Source organism: Kryptolebias marmoratus, linkage group LG8 (genome assembly GCF_001649575.2).
Source record: "Kryptolebias marmoratus isolate JLee-2015 linkage group LG8, ASM164957v2, whole genome shotgun sequence".
In the NCBI taxonomy this organism is placed as follows: domain Eukaryota; kingdom Metazoa; phylum Chordata; class Actinopteri; order Cyprinodontiformes; family Rivulidae; genus Kryptolebias; species Kryptolebias marmoratus.
In genome coordinates, this window is record NC_051437.1 from 26,648,491 (window position 1) to 26,666,770 (window position 18,280).

The following is an 18,280-nucleotide window of genomic DNA, read 5'->3' on the forward strand; positions in this document are numbered from 1 at the left end:
AGGGTAGGTAATTGTTAGCTACTGAATTTTCTCTAATGAAAGCAGAGACCTTAATTTTCTTCAACCTTTATTAGGTTTTTAAGGCAAGTTTTTATTTCTAATTCTCATTGTTCTTGGAATAATCTTCAATATTTTTGCAGATTATCTCATATTTTGGTGAGTTACCGTATATTAATCTGTGTATATTTGTGTGCAGTTGCACAAATATACACAGACTGCTAAGGATTTCACAGAAATGTCACTCTGTATGGGTAGAGATTGGGTTAATGCTATCATTTGTGCAATTGGTGCAAATATGTTTTGCTCTGTGAATTAATAGACTCAGTCTGCTACAGATTTTATTATTCACGTTACAAAAAACTAGATAAAATTGCCTTTTAAAACTAGCCTGAAAATATTTTTGGGTCAAAGAGTCACTGCAGAAGAATCAGAGAGCTGCAGGTTGCAGAACCAAACAGACATGAAAGGACAAAAAACACACACACACACACACTCACACACACAACAAAATTTGCTTTACTTATAACTAATGAGCACCATCGGTTTAAACTATGACTTCCCTGTTGGTCTGTTTCAGATATTGCTCATACCAGAGGTCCTCTAGATGGCAGCCTTTATGCTCAGATAAAGAAGCGTCGGGGTCAGGGCTCCGGTTCTTTGACCTCAACTAATGGCAGCACCCCAGGGGGCGCTCTCTCAGAAGATAGGCCTGATCATCTGATCCCCCAAGGTTCTGACCCCAGTTTTTCAGCCCATTCCCTCCATTTGAACCAATCGTGTGTCCATCCCGACCACCCAGAGGAGCCTGTCCGTCCCCCGCCCCCAACCCGGCAGGAAAGGGAGGAACTTGAACGTCTCCTCGGAGGGATAGAGGGGAACCCAGACGGAGAGAGAGAGACCGCCATTTTGGATGATGGAGATTCTTGGCCCTCGGAGAGAAGCGGGACGCTGCAGCTCAGTCGGTCATGTTCCTGCCGGGACGGGTACCGCTCCCAGCGCTGTGCTGAGCCGGGCTGTGACCGCACCCTCCTCATGCCGAACGGCTACTGCCTCGATCGAGCTCCTGGCACCAACGGGCACCACGGGGCGAACCCCTCTGCTGGCCCAAACCCAGCTGCTCCTCCATCCCACATGGATATGTGTCAGCATTACAGCCCACATACCCAACAGTCCCTTCCACCTCCAGATCTAGTGTGGGACCGTCAAAGTGGCCCCTCTCACTACTTGCACCGTACCTGCTCAGAGGCACCGTCATCTCGACATATCTGTCCATACCCATCACAAGACCTGACCCCTCACCCTCACAGTAATTCACACCACCCCATGTCTGCCCCCGGCCGCCTCTGCTGTCGGGAGGATTCACCCTTTCACCATCCTCCTCCACCTCACAGCCACCACCATCCTCTCTCACACCATCCGAAGCCCTCCACCAGCCCGACGTACCATGACATAATGCTAATGGATGGTCTGCCACCCCCTGGCTGTCTTTGTAGGGACTGCAGCATCAGGAGAGACGACTCGGCTGCTTATCACTGCCTGAGGCTGGACCGTGGGGACAGCTTTCACTGGGACAGGGAGGCGGAGCTTCAACAGAGGGAGGCAGGACTTAGGAGAGCCCGAGAGACTGAGCTACCCAGAGGATCAGAGCTCCACTGGGAGAGGGATCCAGGGCTCAGACGGGGCAGAGAGCTGTCACTCCACTGGGAGCGAGACAGGGAGGCGGAGCTTCAGTGGGAGAGGGATAGGGAGGCTGAATTTTGGCACAGGAGAGCCACCGTAGCCTCCTACGGCCCGCAGGGACACGATCTACCATCCTTTACCTTTGACCCGCTGCCATCAGGTCACCCGGCTTATCCAGAAGCATCCAGGTCCCACGCTCATTCTCACCTGGATCTGAAGTACAGCAGCAGCAGCAGCGGTTACCAAACACCGCGACAGGCGTGCCCCTACTCACCGTACCATCCCTCGCCATCTGAAAGCAGGGGGTACGCCTCAGGCTACCAGTCTGAGTCCACATCTCCACTGCCTCCTGCTTCCTCCATGACCGGGTCCTGCAGCCATAGCAACGGGCCAACAGACCATAACCACCATCACCGGCATCCAGACTCACAGCAGTCATACAGCCCTGACTCACACACCGGTGAGTCAAACAGAAACAGCAGCATGTTTTTAGTTAACAGGAATGAATTGTCCATAATCGGCACCAGCGTACTGTTCACGTTCAGAGAAACAGAATTTCATTCGACCCCGGCTGATTACTTTTTCCATTGTGACCGTCTTCTCTCAGATGGCCTTCGTAGTTCTGGTGAAAGCGTGGGCTGGAGGGATCACATTACCCACGGCTCCTTTAAGAGGGTTCACAGAGACGGCCACATTGCCTGCTCCACACCTTCTGACATGTCCGGACCCTCGACTCCTGTCCATACCAGTAGCCCTCTCCGCACACAGGAGAGGTACTCCACGTTTGTGTTTTTACTTTGAGGGTTAGATAAGAATCTAAATTATGCTTATTTAGCACAGTTGGCTATTTTATGGAGACAGTAGTTGCAGTCTTTGTTGAGACTGGGGAATCATTTACACCAGATGTTATGGAACGTTTGTCTGAATATAAGGTCGAGATAGTGATGATAATGACACCCAGTGCTCAAGCTTTGGGGCATGTTACACTGGTTATGAATAAACATTGACATTGTTTAAGTTTTTCTCATACTTTGATTGGACCTTAATGTGTAAATAACTAGAATGAGATTGGGAAACATCTGAGTCAAGAAAACCACTGACGTCAATAAATATCAGTGATTTTTGTTTTCTTTTTTTTGCTCCGGAGTTTGTTTTTATTCTGTTTGGTTAAGACTAAATTGAGCTCAAATTTAAAGTTCTAGTAGTTGAGAGTCATTCACTGTATATACTGTAAGTGTTACTCATGTTAGCCAGCACTATTTGTTTGGTAGCAAAATATCTAATGAGGATTTATTTTATTGTAACATTGTTTACATTTCCACATACAGTAGTGACCAATCAGTGGTTTCGTGTCTGTTTTTGTAACAATAATAACTGTGTATGTTTATTAAAGCCCCAGTCCTGGGAGGGGAGAATATGACATCCGGACCACAGACATCATCGGCAGTGACAACGAGGAATCTCCAACCGAGGACAAACACTTCTGTAACAGCAGTGTGGTCCGGGAAGCTCTAGGAAGCCCCCAAATCAGCACAGAGCAGTCGTCTGTTTCACACACCAAAAATACTCCGTCACAAACTGAATCCTCCAACCACTGCAGCGCACCCACCCAACCTTCCCCTACCGCCCCACCACCTGCATCAAAGGGTCCCGACACACAGCCCCAGCCTGGCCCGCTCCCTCCTCCAGTCCTGCGTTCTTCAGAAGCTGCTGCTGTTCCCTCTCCGCTGGTCCAGCCTCAGCCTCAGACCCAAACCAATGGTTCTCCAGGACCGACCTCAGTACAGGTCAACGGATCTTCTCCAACGATGAAATCTCACCCAGACGTCCACAAGCCCCCCACCTCCAACCGTTCATCTCCTGCAGCACCATCATCCCCTCAGCCCGGACCCGGCAGCACGGATGGATCACCGGTCTCCGACGCCCCAGTTCCTGGTTTTGCCACCCTGGGAAGGAGACTAATGCTGGGTGGTTCAGAACCCCACCACCCAAATTACCTGCAGCACCACGGACCCCCACATCACCACTACCCAGGCATGGAGCATAGCGTTGCCATGGACACCAACAAAAGACACTGTTATTCTGGTCCCACCCCACAGCTCCACCCAGTCTCCTACTCCAACTACTCCACCATCTCCATCCCTCTTCCTCACCCGCAGCCGCCTCTACCGGAGAAACGGCACCAGCCCTCCCAGCCAGGTTCTCCCAGCGAAGGGGTGAAGCCATCCGGGGGACAAGTACCTCCCTCTGCCACCCAGCATCATGTCACATTTTCTCCCAATGTGGGAGAAATTGCACCCCCTGCAGGCCTAAATGACGACATAACATCTGTGGAGGGTGAGACGGCAAACCGGGTCAGTGTTAAATTTGTCCAGGACAGTTCGAGGTTCTGGTACAAACCTGCCATCTCCAGAGAGCAAGGCAAGATCCTCATTTCACTTCAGTTTCTTTGAACTTTTAAGCATGCAGATCTAAAGTTTGTAACGTTGAGTTATGTTTGGCTGCAGCAATCACAGCTCTGAAGGAGAGAGAGCCGGGAACCTTCCTGATCAGAGACAGTAACTCGTTCCAGGGGGCCTACGGTCTGGCCCTGAAGGTGGCAACACCTCCGCCTAATGTCAACCACAACAGCAAGGGTAAAACCCAATATTTACATCATTTTATTCATCGAATTCCACATTTTTCTGGTGCTCTAATTAAGGAGATGTTGTTATTTATAAGTTGTTAACCGTAGAAGTCTGGTTTTCCAGCTGGTGACCCTCTGGAGCAGCTGGTGAGACATTTCCTGATAGAGACAGGACCTCGAGGAGTCAGGATCAAAGGATGTCAGAATGAGCCCTACTTTGGTGAGTTTTCCTCTCCTCTTGTAAAAACCGGTCCAGCTCTGTGGCCTCTTTAATTAAAAGTTACGTTACAGTTGATGTTAAAATTATTTTCAATCATCTGCTCGGATCTAAAGCTGGTTCCCTAAATCCAGTTTCTACTTCTTCCTTAAAGTTTCTTACATATTTGTCAAAGCTTATGTGAAGACATTAATGTGAGGAACTACTCCAGACTTTGCTTAAAGATTAGATTATTCCACAGTAACATAAACATTTAAAACTACTTTGACGTGGCGTTTTCTGAGTTTATAGTTTAGATTAAATCTGTCTTCTGAAAACATCTTGGAAACATGTTTACTGTGATCCACAGGGAGTCTGTCTGCACTGGTCTATCAACACTCCATCACACCCATTTCTTTGCCCTGCGCTCTTAAAATCCCTGAAAAAGGTTGGTTCTGCTTTTTATTTAAAGACTGGACTCTTGATTAATGCTTACTGTATATCCCAAGAAAAACTCAAAGAAAGTTTTTTTTCTCCAGATTCTGAAACTGAGAAAACCAAGTTTAACATGTCAGAATACACAAAATGCTTCTTTAAAGCTACGTGATTCTGACATACTTTATTAGACATGTCACACTTTTTCTTTGTCCTCAGATCTGGTTGGAGAGGTGCAGGAGGTTCAACCAGTCAGTAATGTCAGTAACATCAGTAACATCAGCACAGCTGCTGATCTGCTCAAACAAGGAGCTGGTGAGTTCTTCATCGGAAATATCATTAGTGCAGTTTTCTACATTTACATCCCTTCCTACTAACAAGCTAAAATCTGCTCTGATGCCACCATGTTTGGTTGTTCAGTGTCAGATTTTAATCAGGCTGAATCAAAGCGATCATTAAGCCACAAATACTGACCTTTTTTAGCTTTTTATTCATGAAATCATCTCACTTGTAGAATATTTGTCACAGCAGAGATTTTATTGCACTCTGCAGCCTTGAGGAAAGCTGTCATTTGCAGACTAAATCAATATATTTATCAGTTTGAAAAATTCCAGTCAACTTGTTTGTTCTGACTGATAAAATATATATATTTTTTATTTTAAACGGTTAAAAAGTTTGACCCTTGATCAGGTTTTTAATCTTGGCCTCTTGTGAAAATGAATAGGAGCCCCCTGAGGTCAAAGGTCGCACAGCTTTAATGAAGTTAGAAGAGACGCAGGAGAAATCAGTTCAGTTTGTGGCAGAATCTTTTTTTCTTAAAGATCCTGTTAAAATGTAGTGTCTCGTCACACGTCGACCTCTGACCCCATCTTGGGAGCTTGCTATCTCAGGTTCTGAAAAATCCAATTTTACAACGAAATGCTCGCAGACGGGAGGCGAACTGCAGAGAGCTCTTTGTCTCATCCCTTTTCTGCTTTCAGCCTGTAACGTCCTCTACCTGAACTCTGTGGAAACCGAGTCCCTGACCGGACCCCAGGCCATCGCCAAGGCAACAGATGCCACGCTGGGTCGTAACCCGCGTCCGGCGCCGACCGTAGTCCAGTTCAAGGTGACGTCACAGGGCATCACGCTGACCGACAGCCAGAGGAGGTAAAACATTCCCCGAATATAAAAGCTACTTTTATCTTCCCTGGTTTGTTGTTTAGATCTGTCAAATAAATGGACCTCTGGGTTTCCATTCTTTGGTTTTCAAGGGTCTTCTTCAGGAGACATTACCCGGTGAACAGTGTAACCTTCAGCAGCATCGACCCGAAGGACAGAAGGTGGGAGAATAATTTGTTTTCCGCTGCGTCTGTGTCTGAGTGTCGCTGCATGAAGGTCTGGGAGCATGAGTCGTGTGTTGTCTGCGAGCATGCTGACTGCGCCTGCAGCTGCAGCTGCGTCGGCTTGTTTGGCAGCTCCGCCTGCGTCTGCACGTCCGTCTGAGTCCACTCTCTGTCTCTGTCTCTCTCTGGACTGTAGGTGGACTAACCCCGACAACACAACCGTTAAGTAAGTGCTCTGCTTGTGTGAAATCATCTCGAGAATGTGGATGTGGGGACGTTGTTTCCCCTGCGGCTGAGAGCTTTCAGAGCCTCTGCATGGCAGCAGGTTGCGTGCGAGTCTTGGCCAAAGTCATTCAAGTGAAGAAAATTTAATTCTGAACTCAAGTCTTACGTGACGCCCCCAGGTTAAATAAGACTAATTCTGCTTTAACTGCGTGAATGCTGACTGCTGCAGTTAGCTGAAGAGAATGAGTCGTTAAAGCAGAACACTGGCTAAAAGAAGCAAAAACTTTAATAGCTAAAAGAAACAAAATGCTCGCTAAAAGTAGCTGCAAAAGGTTAGCAAAAAATTTGAAGTGACAAAACAGTATTTAGAAGCTAAAGATGGCAAAATGCTAGCTAAAATAGCAAAGGGCTAAAGCTAAAGTAGTAAATGACTAGCTGAAAGTAGCCAGCTGATACCTAGAAGTTACAAGTAGCAGAAGAGCTAGCTGGGAGCTAAAAGTAGCAAATGATGAGTGAGAAGCTAAAACAATATCCATTTATCTAAAAGCAGCATCAGAGCCAGCAGCTGAAGCAGATTTTAAAGATGTTTTTGAAGGAACTGAAGAGATCTCTGTGTATTTCTACGAGAAAAATATTTGTAAATAAAGTTAAATATTTAAAAAAGTATTAAAGTCACAAAAACTATAAGTTCTATAAGCACAGTGCTCCTGAATGAGCTGAAACTTAGCATGAAATGTGCCAAAAACTGTACAAAAAATAAGAAAGCCAATGCTTAACATCTTTAATCAGCATGAACACTTTTCCTCCAAGGTTGCCTAAAGCACAGACGGACTGAGTGTTTTGTTTTTGTTTCACCCAAAGTAAATCTTTTTCCTCCCTCCCCCTCAGGGTGTTTGGTTTTGTGGCCAGGAAGCCGGGCAGCACAGCGGAGAACGTCTGCCACCTGTTCGCAGAGCTGGACCCCGAGCAGCCCGCCTCCGCCATCGTCAACTTCATCAACAAGGTCATGCTGGCGCCGCGCCGATAAAACGGGAAAAAAAAGAACAAAGGAGCCAGAAGGAGGCTAAACAAGCAGCACTGACGGGACAACATCCAGACCGTTACGGGTGGATTCATCCTGGCGTGACGAGGATTTACTGATTATCAGCAGAAATCTCAGCCCACCGACCCAACAGGTTGTTGTGGATTTATGTCACAACTCCTCCAGGAGGGAGGAGACTTCCCAAACCACAGCTATAAACTAACACTGAACTAAAACAGCTTCAGCCACATGGTTCTACTTCAGCACAGGAAACAGAAAACAGAAGTCAGCAGCTTACGGATTCATGTTCATTTCCATCTCGTCCTGATTAAGAAAAACAGCTTTAAGATGCCACTGATACTTGAAAGGGCAACAAAATGTTAAAAAAAGGAAAAAGTTTGCAACACCAATCAGGATTTATAAAACTAAATCTGATGACTGTTGGTGATTTTTATTTTACTTTACTTTAATTGTTTTTTTGGGGCAAACTGCAACCACTCAGTCCAGATTCTGAAATACTGACGGAGGAAAAAAACGTTTGATAATATCAAGTAAAGACTGGTTCGTAATTACGCTCCACCTCTTCAAATGAACTGAGGCTGTGTTTCCATGACAACCACTGAAACCAGACTTTAACTTGCTTTGAGATGCTGGTACCTCTTCACAGTAAGAAGCCCTTTATAAACAGTTTATTCATGAGTCTATAAACACTTCAACAATCATTTATTAAACCCTGCTCATTCATTGAAGCTGCACTTTTATTTCTTCTAAATAACTTTATTAAGAATGAACTCTGTATCATACAGATAAATGTTTGATATTTAGAATCTAAAATACGAAGAAATTAACAAAGGAGCAGCACTCCTCACAAACTCCTGGATAACCCATTTATAAATCATTAATAAGTCCTTTTTATAAACAGTGAAGTGGTACCGAGATGTCCGAACGACGACAGAACCACCAAACGGTGGAACAGAGGAGTTACTTTATTTGTATAAAACAGTGCGAAGAAAAACAAAAAAAGTCCAAGAAGGCTGAACATTTAGACCCAAAACTGCCTTAAGAACAGATGTTTAAATATCTATTTTTTGTTAAAAAGAGACCAAAGCCCTGTTGATGTAATGAGCTGTGTATGTATTCAGATGTTTGTACAGCAGCACCTTTATCAGCATTTAACACTTTTTTTAAATCATAATTGACAATCATGTTTGGATTCCACTCACATACAGATGGAGACATGAAAGCAGACCCGAACGGGAGGTTTCTGACTTTCCACGGAGGTGTGTGTGTGTGCGATGATTATGATGAGGGTGAATGTGTGATGAAGCAGGTAAACATGTCAGGTGAAGGTATCGTCACGTCCGGTGTTTAAAGTCATGTATGTAAAACGAGAGGAAAAAAGCCAAAAAAATGAAGAAAAAGTTGGTTGTGGTGTGCGGGGAAAAGTTCGCTGTTCGCAACACATTTAACGACAAAACACACACACACACACACACAAACCAGTGGCCAAAAACATAACCAAAGACGAAGCACTCTTGTATTAATAAGCTCTTTATCAAACTATATTTTTGTACTTATTGCTTCTTGTATTTTTCATTTACTTAGTGTTGTTTCAGCTGGTAGGAAAAAGAACAAAAAAACACGACTTGTATTACAGCAATAATATATTGTGGTCTCAATCTGTTATCATGTAGTAATATATTTTCACAAGCAGCTACGAGGCAGTTTGAGACGGAAAAGAAAACATTTTGTTCTTCTGTAAAGGGTATTACGCTGTTTTGTATGCAAAAAAATAAAGAAATGTAAGAAAACTTTGCCCCTGAAAGAACTGGAGTGATTATTTGGAGTTAATTGTTGCAGCTAAAACTTTTACTGATGAGTAGTTTTAATATTAGTTTGATGCTTCAATGCATTTAATGCATAATATTAAACATATAAAGATTTCCACTACTGTAAGTGCTGCATTCAGGGGCGACGAGAAACTGGAGTTTCAGCCTTCAACCTGAGAAAAAAAAACATTTAAGTAATATTTTGGTAGCAGCTTAAACAGTAAAAAGTGTAACAAATACAGCATTAGATAAAGAAGAAGACTGGTTTAGAAATAATGTATTTTCAAACAGAAACATTTATTTAAACACCAAGAAATAAAGCTGGAATACCCAAAGATATTTCAGTTTAATTTTATTTCCTGGGTTTCAAATAAATTATCTAAATACTGCAGCCTTAAACAGTCAACAACGAACAGAATTCTTTCTCATTTTTTATTTTATTTGTTCACACTTCCCTTTAATATTCTTCTGTAAAATTACAACACATTGAAAGTGTTTCTCAGTTTGTTTTTTTATTGTGACTTTAATGATTTTTATATTTAACTTATTGAACCAAAACTGGAATGATGACAGAATTGAAGCAACATTTTGATGCTCAACAGCTTATATTCTGGGTGAAGTAAGAGACTTTTTTTTTTTTTTTTTTTTAAATAAGAAAAATACTTTTTCTTCTTCCTGGAGCTTGTCTGAAAGTGTTTTTAACGAGTTTTATTCTAAAAACCAGTGTGTGAACTTGTTGAAAGAAATAATTTATCATTTTGTTAAAAATTACTCAACCTTAAATGAATAGGTGCTATTTCTAAATAATCAGCATGAGCAAACATTTTACGTCTCAGTTTCAAGGCACGAAAACAGTGACTCATCTTTTTCCTTCCTTTTTTTTTTTTTTTTTTTTTTTAAAGAAAAGTCAGCAGAATTCATCGTAACAGAATGTTCTAATAAAGCAGAAACAGAGAAGCAGTTCAAGCTTTTGTGCAAATGTTATACACGTCTGGGAATTTAGGTCATTTTCCCTGAATAACAGGAGCTTTCTGTGACGTCTGAACTGAGCTCGACGGCAGACAATCATTCAATTTACCTCTTCATTGTCAACAACACGTGTGTGTGTGTGTGTGTGTGTGTGTGTGTGTGTGTGTGTGTGTGTGTGTGTGTGTGTGTGTTGGTGACTGCAGTGGTAAAAAGAAAATCCCTCTGCAGCCGATAAAAGCCAAACTGAACTCACAGCACTCCTCATCTCTCTTGTGCAGATAATAAATTAGGTATTTTAGCAGTTTTCTGCAGCAGGTGATGGAATGATTCAGTTTCTTTGCAGCCAAGGCAGAAAGAAGACGTCTGTCCTTGTCCAGAGGCCCCCAGTTTCAGACGGGGTCGGGACTGCGGGACACGTGCTTGCCTGTCCGGGTGTAGGTGGTGTTGGACCCGCAGTCGATGTAGCGATACGCCTCCAGGCTGTTCTGGGACGTCCGCACCAAGTAGGAAGTTTTCACTGTGGTTCTGAAAACAGGTGAGAACAAAGACGTGGTTAACCTGTCACTCCCATCTAACTGCAAGCTAAATGTCCAACGTGGCTTCAGAAATGATTCCAACACATCTGCTCCTCCACAGAACCATTCTGTTGGGTAAAAGAGAACTTTTAAAAAGCTAAAACGTCACTTACTGCATAAACACGACAATGTTGTGGACCTTGATGGAAGCCATTGTGCAGAAGGCACTGAAAAGGCAGAAAGCAGAAAAACAACAAAGCTTTTAAAAGGCTGTAACCTGTTTGGTTATTCTGTATGAGCTGCTCAGACAAAGTTTAGCTGCAAACACTTACTAGACGTAAGGAGCACTGCTGCCGATCTCCATGCTGATCGTGTAGTTCACCTGCAAAAGAAAGCAGGTGTGACTTCAGGGCAAACCTGGGAGGAAGAGACGGCCTGAGGCAGAGTGGAAAAGGTTTGATACGACAAGACGATCAATAATAAACAGTCAAGAGACGAGGATTAGATTATTCTGTCATCAATACGGGCAACAAATTTAATGAAAGACCAAAAAGCAACTACATCTTCTCTCAAAAGTCTAAAACCAACATCTAGATTTATATTTGTGTAAATATTCCAACTTCACAGTGTTTCTTTGAACCACACCTGCCGGCCTGAATCTCCAACAGGTTACTAATTCAGACGACAGCAGCTGCAGGTTGAGACATTAACTCAGTTCTTTTGGAGTTTTTAAGGACATTTTACACGCCGCCGACTGTCACCCACCTGGCTCTCGCCAAGCGGCAGGATGGAGGTGGGGTTGTCCAGCTGCTGAGTCCCGATCACCGTCTTCATGTAGAGGACCTGGCAGCTCACGCTCTGCACCAGCACGGAGAAGAAGTTCGGGTTGCTGAAGTTCAGCGTGCTCTGAAAAAAATTTAAAAAAAACATGAAGTCCATGAAGCCAAGCTGCTGGAATACGACCCTAATTCCTAAACATTGGTGCAAAACGTAAATAAATGGAGAATCTCATAAACATAAACTTCTTCAGAACTGGGGTTGTGTTTGCTCAAATGAAATTCTGATGTCAGAATTATTTGGTTTTCTTCTACCCAAACAGGAAATGACACAAACTTTTTAACAGTTCTCTAAACATGGTGATGTTTGCACACTTAGAGGATTCTTAACCAGACCTATATGATAAATCTGCTCAAGCTTTGGGTTAAAGCAACCAGGGGTGTAGGTTCTGGGATGGGTCCACTGCAGAGAGGTTTATACATGCAGCTCAGAGTTTCATGCTACACTCCCGGCGACCACTAACAATTTCTCTCCTTCTGGTAATAAATTCCTGTTAGGTTCTCGTGCTGACACGTTCAAACAGCTTCTTTAGGCAGAGCTGCAGGAATGAGATGAAACCTACCGTCATGTTTATCAGGACCTTCGCATTGGAGTGGTCAAATCTGATGGTCACGGAGCGCAAGCCGGCATCCTCCACCACCACCGAGCGGGGGAAGAGGAAGAAAGCAACCAGCGAAGAGGCCAGGAGGCAGAGCACAACTGACAGGACCACATACAGCTTCCTGCAACACAGACGTCCCAGGTCCAAAAGGTCAAATCCCACAGAATCAAGGTAAGTTAAGCATCAGCACATAAAAACAACCAGTGGACTCTTCCCTGTGGATCAGTGGAGGTTTGATTCCTGGCAGCAGTCACATGTTGAAGACCCTGAATGTGGCCTGTGATGTGCCACACGGCTGATTAGTCTCTATAGAATGGTTTATTCAGATTAGCTTTGTGCTGTATGGATGTGTAAGTGAGGGCAGATCGTTGTAAAGCTCTTTGAAAGGCCTGGTTGGATAGAAACGTGCTGTAGGTTCAGTCCATTTATCTTAGAAGATCTAAAAACAAGGTGAGTAAAACCTCAGATGAACTAGAAAACCTAATATACTGAACCGTACCTTTATTTGTTTGTTAAACAAAAAAAAAACAAGCCATAATATATAAACAGAGTGTGGAAAGTGAAAGTAAAACTAAATCTTGACTGGAAACAGGGCGAACAGGAGACCAGAGTAGATCTCCATGATGTGTCTTTCTGAACGGCGGCAGGAAGTCGTTACTTACGTCCGTTGCGGCTGCAGCCTTTGGTCGCTGTACGGGATGAGTGCAACCAGCTCGTTCACTTGCTCTGCAAAAACAAACACGTTGATTAGCAAAATGTGTTCAGCTTTATTTCAAATGGAACAGGAAGAACCCATCTGAGTTAGATGTAACCTGTTGCTGTAATTGTGCCAACGTGACAATAAAATATATTACATGGGAGGTTTTGTCCTTTTTATTGTCTTTTTTGTCTTCTTAATGCAGAGTCAACATTCAGTCTGAACAGAAACAGGAAAATCCATCTACTAAATGATTATGATGAATGTCTAAGATGTTATGTGATATGTGTTTCTATGGGTTTTATGGGAGACATCGGACAGATTATGTAAAACAAATTTTCCATTATTATGGACAATAAAGTTTTATCTTATCTTATCAAAACGTTCGGCTCAATCAGCAAACACCGAGCTCTGACTTTTAATAATAAAAACTTTTAGCTGTTTTGAATTATTTCACTTTATTTATAAAAACTGTCCCCAAAGAAATACAAACGGACTGCTTAAATTCCTCCATAAAAACATTGTTCTTTTTAAAAAGTGCTTCAGGAAAACCTGCTGTTCTGCTTTTTTAGGCTCCTTTTAGCTTTTAGCTACTGTCGTGCTACTTTTAGCTATTGCTTGGCTCATTTTAGCTGTAGTTTTGGTCATTTTAGTTCTTAAACTTTGCTCATTTTGGATTTTAGCTTCAGTTTTGCCACATTGAACTGTTTCATGCTGTTTTGCTGATTTTAGCTTCTTGCAACAGTTTTTGCTCAATTTTAACTTTAACTACAGATTTGCTAAATGTGTCTTTTAGCTACGATTTAGCTAATTTCAGCTTCTGTTCTGCAGATTTGCACTTGTTTCACTCTCTTTAAACAGATAAATAAATAACTCAGCCCTCAGCTTTCAATACATTTCCACAGAAAAGCTGATTTTTGTTTTTCTTACTGACCTGAAGGGATTCGTCCTGTCCCCTGGCACGTTGGACACGTCACGCTGTCCCTGCCGGTGAACTCCACGTACGGGAACTGAGCGATGTCCTCTCTCCTGTGCAGCCCGTCCAGAGAGTCGTTGTCCCCGTCCTTGTCCCCGTCTCCGTCCTTGTCCTCTGCTCCCCGCTCGGAGGTCTGCGTTTCCCGGAGGAGCTGCAGGCTGCTGCCGCTCCGAGACCAGCGCGTCCCCATGACGGATGAGCTTCCAGTCCCGGCTACAGACCGCTTACAGGTGGATGAAACGGAGACATTCTGTCCCCGCCAAAAAAAAAACTGGGGTCTCGGGAGAAGCAGGAGCAGTTGGGATTTACAAAGAAAGGTGGCGTGTCCCTGAATGTGTCACAACAGGCAGTTGACAATGCGACGTTTGGGTGGCGTCACTCGGCTAGCTAACTTTGTTTCGCGCTCTGAAAGTTGTACCTGTCGACCGCGGACGTTTGTAACTTTACTAAACTGGACTCCCCCTAAACTTTAGGCTCCTTACGAACTAAACGTCCATCGCAGGGTCGTACCTTCTCTCGCCAAACAGTTCGCTCTTAATTTTCTGTCAACATCGCACCGGTTTGCGCTGACATTGTGTTGCGTTCACGTGTCCGTCGAACTGTGGGGAATTGATGGAACTTGACAGCGGTGGGTGTCACTCAATGACTTATATGACTTATATATATATAAGTCATTGGTGTCACTGCACGATCTGTTAACTAATAAACAAATTACCTGCGTTTATTATGAACCAGCTGTCAAAATATTTATACCAATTCATCGTTAATTCATATCAAACAAAGCAGCCTTTTTTGTCTGACATTTACGACTTTATTCGTTTTCTCACGGAGGCGGAAAACATACAAACAATAATTCCGACACAAAATTGCGGCACTTTAACGCATCAATCTGCTTGTTTATAAAACAAGTGGGATGTTCTCTGCTGCCCCCTGCTGTTTAGGGGCCGCTTTAGCAGCTGCAATGAATTCAATGGATATTTAGTTTAAAGACTAATTACAATACTTCAGAATTTGGGAGATTAATGGCATTTTAGTCATCTACAAGTTAGTTATTAAAAAGGATCATTTCTCTTCCTAATTTTTATTTTTTTACTGACAATCCCTGCATCACCAGGACAGGAGTCTGCAGCTGCAAAATTTTGCATTTATAGTAGCCTGTCAATACAAATTTGTTAAGTAAATATGAGTTAAGTTTTGACCCTCGTCCATCACAACTTAAACAGTAACTCAGTTGTTTTGGAAAATGTACTTCATCTCATTGTTTGTATATTAGTATATTCTAATTTTACATTTAAAAACATTAAAAAATCACTTATTAGCATTTGATTATTCCCTCCTTTTTACATAAAAAAGACCCCAAAACACAGAAAAACAGTTTTTCCACAATAATTGTGTTCATGTTTGTGCAAGTACTTAAGCATTTACGCAGACTGCTATTTATCTTTTGCTGCCAGCTTCCTTTTCAGCTCATCGTTCTCCTTCTGTAGCATTTTATTCTGAAACAAAAAGAAAAAGAGAGCGGCTAAATGAAGATGTTCATCAAATCATTTAATCGTTTTCTTTTAAGTAATTAATTTAGCTGTGCTAAACTGGGAGCCTATTTGCAAGAAATGCCATTTTGCAGTCTGTTAGAATAAAGCGGACTTCTAAAATAGTAAGTTCTTTCGACTGCTCCCTTCTTCAAGGAGCAAACTTGCATGAATGATAAAATAATTACTCAGGGTAATTTAAAACAGGCAACAGAGGACCAACCTTGTGTCTGAGTGCTTCCACTATCAGATCCCGTCCTCCTCGTCTGATGTTGTCCTCCTTTTTTGCAGCTTGAAAGGCATCACCAATAAGTGAGACCAGCATATGAGCCTGAAAAAGTTTGGAAAAAATTCACATCTGGACGTCTTTGACGCCTGGATGTCGGACTGAGGCAGGGTAAGCTATTTGTTTTCCTTGATTAGTTTCTCGGTGTGCCTTTTCCAGAGTTTGCTGCTGAGGAAAATACTCACAAACTTCTTGCTCTGGAACAGGTAACAGTGGTACATGTCTGCTGCAGGATGCTGGGCCACAAAACCAAAGACTTTGGGTGAAGACGGCAGGACGGCGCAGAAGGAGACGGTGGACAGAGGACACGAGTACAAGAGAAACTGAGGACGGCAAAGATGAGGAGGAACCTTAACCTGATGCTTCCAGACAGAAGTCAACATAAATCCTCAGAAAAACAAAATCCTTTGATTACAAACCTTAGTTTTGTTTTCCAAAAGGTCGATTCCGTTCATTGAGAGGAAAATGTGCACTTTGCTTTTCTTTGCTGTCTTCTCTGAGGAGAACTGATCTGGTGTCTTGAAATGAAAGGAAACAGATTAAATACAAGCAGGTAAAGTGAATAAAATGTTTCAATCTGGTTTTAATAAAGAAGATGAAGAAATATACTTGGCACATTTATCTCTTAAACCAGGAGATGGGTTAAAAATGAACACTTTTAGAATTACCCAGTTTTTATCCATCCAGGATTTTAAGAAGCTCATTTGGTCTAAATTATAAAAATGACACCAAAATTTGAGAACGCACTGCAGTTCTGACAAGACAAGATGGTGAAAATAAAGCATTCTAATTAATTGTTATGAGATCAATAAAGTGGATTTTGGAAACAAACCTTACCTGGCTCACACACAAACACAAAATGCAACAAGTTTAAACAAAACCACAATCAACGGCTGCTTTCAGCTGTCAGATTAAACAAAAAAAAAAAACAGATCAGTAATGTCTGTCATCAGTTTTGTGCCAATTTGTCTAAAAAGTTTAGGAGATATTTTAGTATCAGAGGCTCTAAAAGCTGTCAAATCAGACAAAACTGAGAATTAATGAATCAAATTCAGATCAGCCGTGTCACAAATGTAAACGTAAAGGATTATTTCCTTAAAATCCATCCAGTGGTTCCTGGGTTATTTTGCTAACAGACAGAGTTGATGGCAAAACTTTACACAAAGATCTGTCCCCACTGAGAATCTGTGATAGGGATCAGGCTCAGCTACTACCTACCCAAGTATTAGCTCAACATCTGTAAAACTGAGTGACTTGGAGCCATGATGGTGTTGTCTTAGATTAACTGGCTGGGGCAGCCATTTTGAATCAAGTTGAATCCAACAATCTGTTGATTACTGCTTTCAAGTTTCATTAAAATGCATCCAGTGATAACATCGGGTGATAACAGAAATCAGCTGCACCTTCAGGTTCTGAGCCGCTTCTTCCAGGACCTGAAGTCCAGAAGGTCGGACCACCTCGACCCGGCCGAGGAACTGCAGGAAGAGACGAGGAAACTGTTAAAAACTGGAACTGAAAACATTCAGAGTTAGATTTGTGAACACAGAAACCAGATTTACCTTCGCAACAAACAGGATCTCATGTTCCTCCTCTGAAAGTTCATACATTCTGATGAGAAGCTGAGCAGAACCTCCCAGAAACCCGGAACAACTCAATCAGTGAATAAAGTCAAAGTGAGGCGTTGGTTTCTTGTTGCTGTTCCTCCCTGAGGGGGACAAAGTCTGCTGGAGTTAATCAATAACAAAATGATTCTTCCTTATTGCTCCTTATCAGATGGTTGGCCGATACTTCCAATGATGTTTCTGAGTCTTAAAATGGAAAAACCTTGAAATAAAATTCTAATTCAGACATCAGAACAAGAGTTTGGGTTTTATCCTCTGTCACAGAGCTGACAGAGGATAAATTGATGGAAAACATGTCACTGAAGACCATCTGGTCAAGAGACAAACCAGGAAGTAGACAGGCCCAACGGTGCTGTTCAAATACTTTCTTAGGATGTAAATAAAACGGATGAGTCTGTAATTTTTATCGGCCATCGTCAAAAGTGAAAGGCGATCACGTTTTTGCCCCCGTCGATTTGTCTGTCTGCAGCATTAGCAAAATATCTCATGAGCCACTGGATGGATTTTAATGAAACTTAAACAGTAATCATTGGATGTATCTGTATAACTGAGTAACATTTCCCAATTCAAGATGGCCACCACAGCTAAGTGACTTCAGTCAACTCAAATATGGCTGCAGCTCAGCCAGTTCCACAGATGCTGAGTAGCTGAGAGTCATTCCCGACTGTTATCTGAGGAAGATCTTTGTTTAAAATAGCGTTTCTCAACGGGGGCGGTACCGCCCCCTGGGGGGCGTTGAGCGGATGACGGGGGGCGCTGGCAGCAATATTTTCAAAAANGGGGGCGTTGATATTCTTTTGGGGGGCGTTTGCTTGAAGGTAAAGTTTACACAAAAGATTCACAACAATATCAGTTTAAACTTTAAAACATTCAAACCGGCACAGAACTGCAGCTGTATCGATGGTGTTTCT

At 42.8% G+C, this 18,280-nt stretch overlaps 3 protein-coding genes and 1 long non-coding RNA gene across 9 annotated transcripts in view; 2 read left to right on the forward strand and 2 right to left on the reverse strand.

The window, feature by feature from the left end:
- tns2a (tensin 2a) overlaps nt 1-9,323 on the forward strand; it is a 55,176-nt gene extending 45,853 nt beyond the window's left edge. For 5 of the 6 annotated variants that reach the window (XM_037977070.1, XM_037977072.1, XM_017411275.3 and 2 more), the window contains 11 exons: nt 578-2,140; nt 2,288-2,453; nt 3,074-4,101; nt 4,188-4,316; nt 4,431-4,526; nt 4,873-4,950; nt 5,157-5,252; nt 5,918-6,086; nt 6,191-6,259; nt 6,459-6,488; nt 7,376-9,323. In XM_037977070.1, the coding sequence (XP_037832998.1) occupies nt 578-2,140; nt 2,288-2,453; nt 3,074-4,101; nt 4,188-4,316; nt 4,431-4,526; nt 4,873-4,950; nt 5,157-5,252; nt 5,918-6,086; nt 6,191-6,259; nt 6,459-6,488; nt 7,376-7,514 (3,563 nt within the window). In that variant the 3' untranslated portion in view covers nt 7,515-9,323. The remainder of the gene's footprint in view (nt 1-577; nt 2,141-2,287; nt 2,454-3,073; nt 4,102-4,187; nt 4,317-4,430; nt 4,527-4,872; nt 4,951-5,156; nt 5,253-5,917; nt 6,087-6,190; nt 6,260-6,458; nt 6,489-7,375) is intronic. The other variant, XM_037977071.1, reaches the window with a different exon arrangement.
- A 625-nt stretch (nt 9,324-9,948) lies between these two features.
- On the reverse strand, nt 9,949-14,156 carry LOC108233084 (transmembrane protein 106C-like). The gene is made up of 7 exons (XM_017411280.2): nt 13,891-14,156; nt 12,922-12,985; nt 12,221-12,380; nt 11,587-11,727; nt 11,154-11,203; nt 10,995-11,048; nt 9,949-10,831 (listed from the first exon to the last, which is right to left on the reverse strand). The coding sequence occupies exons 1-7, from the start codon at nt 14,120-14,122 to the stop codon at nt 10,696-10,698; spliced, it is 837 nt and encodes a 278-aa protein (XP_017266769.1). The 5' UTR covers nt 14,123-14,156; the 3' UTR covers nt 9,949-10,695.
- LOC108233086 lies at nt 14,024-16,169 on the forward strand. The gene is made up of 3 exons (XR_001808482.3): nt 14,024-14,162; nt 15,753-15,858; nt 15,954-16,169. It is a non-coding gene; the product is annotated as an uncharacterized LOC108233086 (long non-coding RNA).
- On the reverse strand, nt 14,726-17,579 carry LOC108233085 (PTB domain-containing engulfment adapter protein 1-like). The gene is made up of 6 exons (XM_017411281.3): nt 17,307-17,579; nt 17,151-17,222; nt 16,167-16,265; nt 15,933-16,070; nt 15,685-15,792; nt 14,726-15,428 (listed from the first exon to the last, which is right to left on the reverse strand). The coding sequence occupies exons 1-6, from the start codon at nt 17,352-17,354 to the stop codon at nt 15,366-15,368; spliced, it is 528 nt and encodes a 175-aa protein (XP_017266770.1). The 5' UTR covers nt 17,355-17,579; the 3' UTR covers nt 14,726-15,365.
- Nucleotides 17,580-18,280: the final 701 nt, after the last annotated feature.

Coding starts and splice junctions, on each gene's coding strand:
- LOC108233084 (XM_017411280.2), bottom strand. CDS start 14,122: ATGGGGACGCGCTGGTCTCGGAGCGGCAGCAGCCTGCAGCTCCTCCGG. Junction 11,728..12,220: donor AGGTCCTGATAAACATGACG/GTAGGTTTCATC, acceptor AATTTTTTTCAG/AGCACGCTGAACTTCAGCAA. Junction 10,832..10,994: donor AACATTGTCGTGTTTATGCA/GTAAGTGACGTT, acceptor ACCTGTTTTCAG/AACCACAGTGAAAACTTCCT.
- LOC108233085 (XM_017411281.3), bottom strand. CDS start 17,354: ATGTATGAACTTTCAGAGGAGGAACATGAGATCCTGTTTGTTGCGAAG. Junction 17,223..17,306: donor AGATCCTGTTTGTTGCGAAG/GTAAATCTGGTT, acceptor CTCTTCCTGCAG/TTCCTCGGCCGGGTCGAGGT. Junction 15,793..15,932: donor TGTTCCAGAGCAAGAAGTTT/GTGAGTATTTTC, acceptor AAACTTTTTCAG/GCTCATATGCTGGTCTCACT.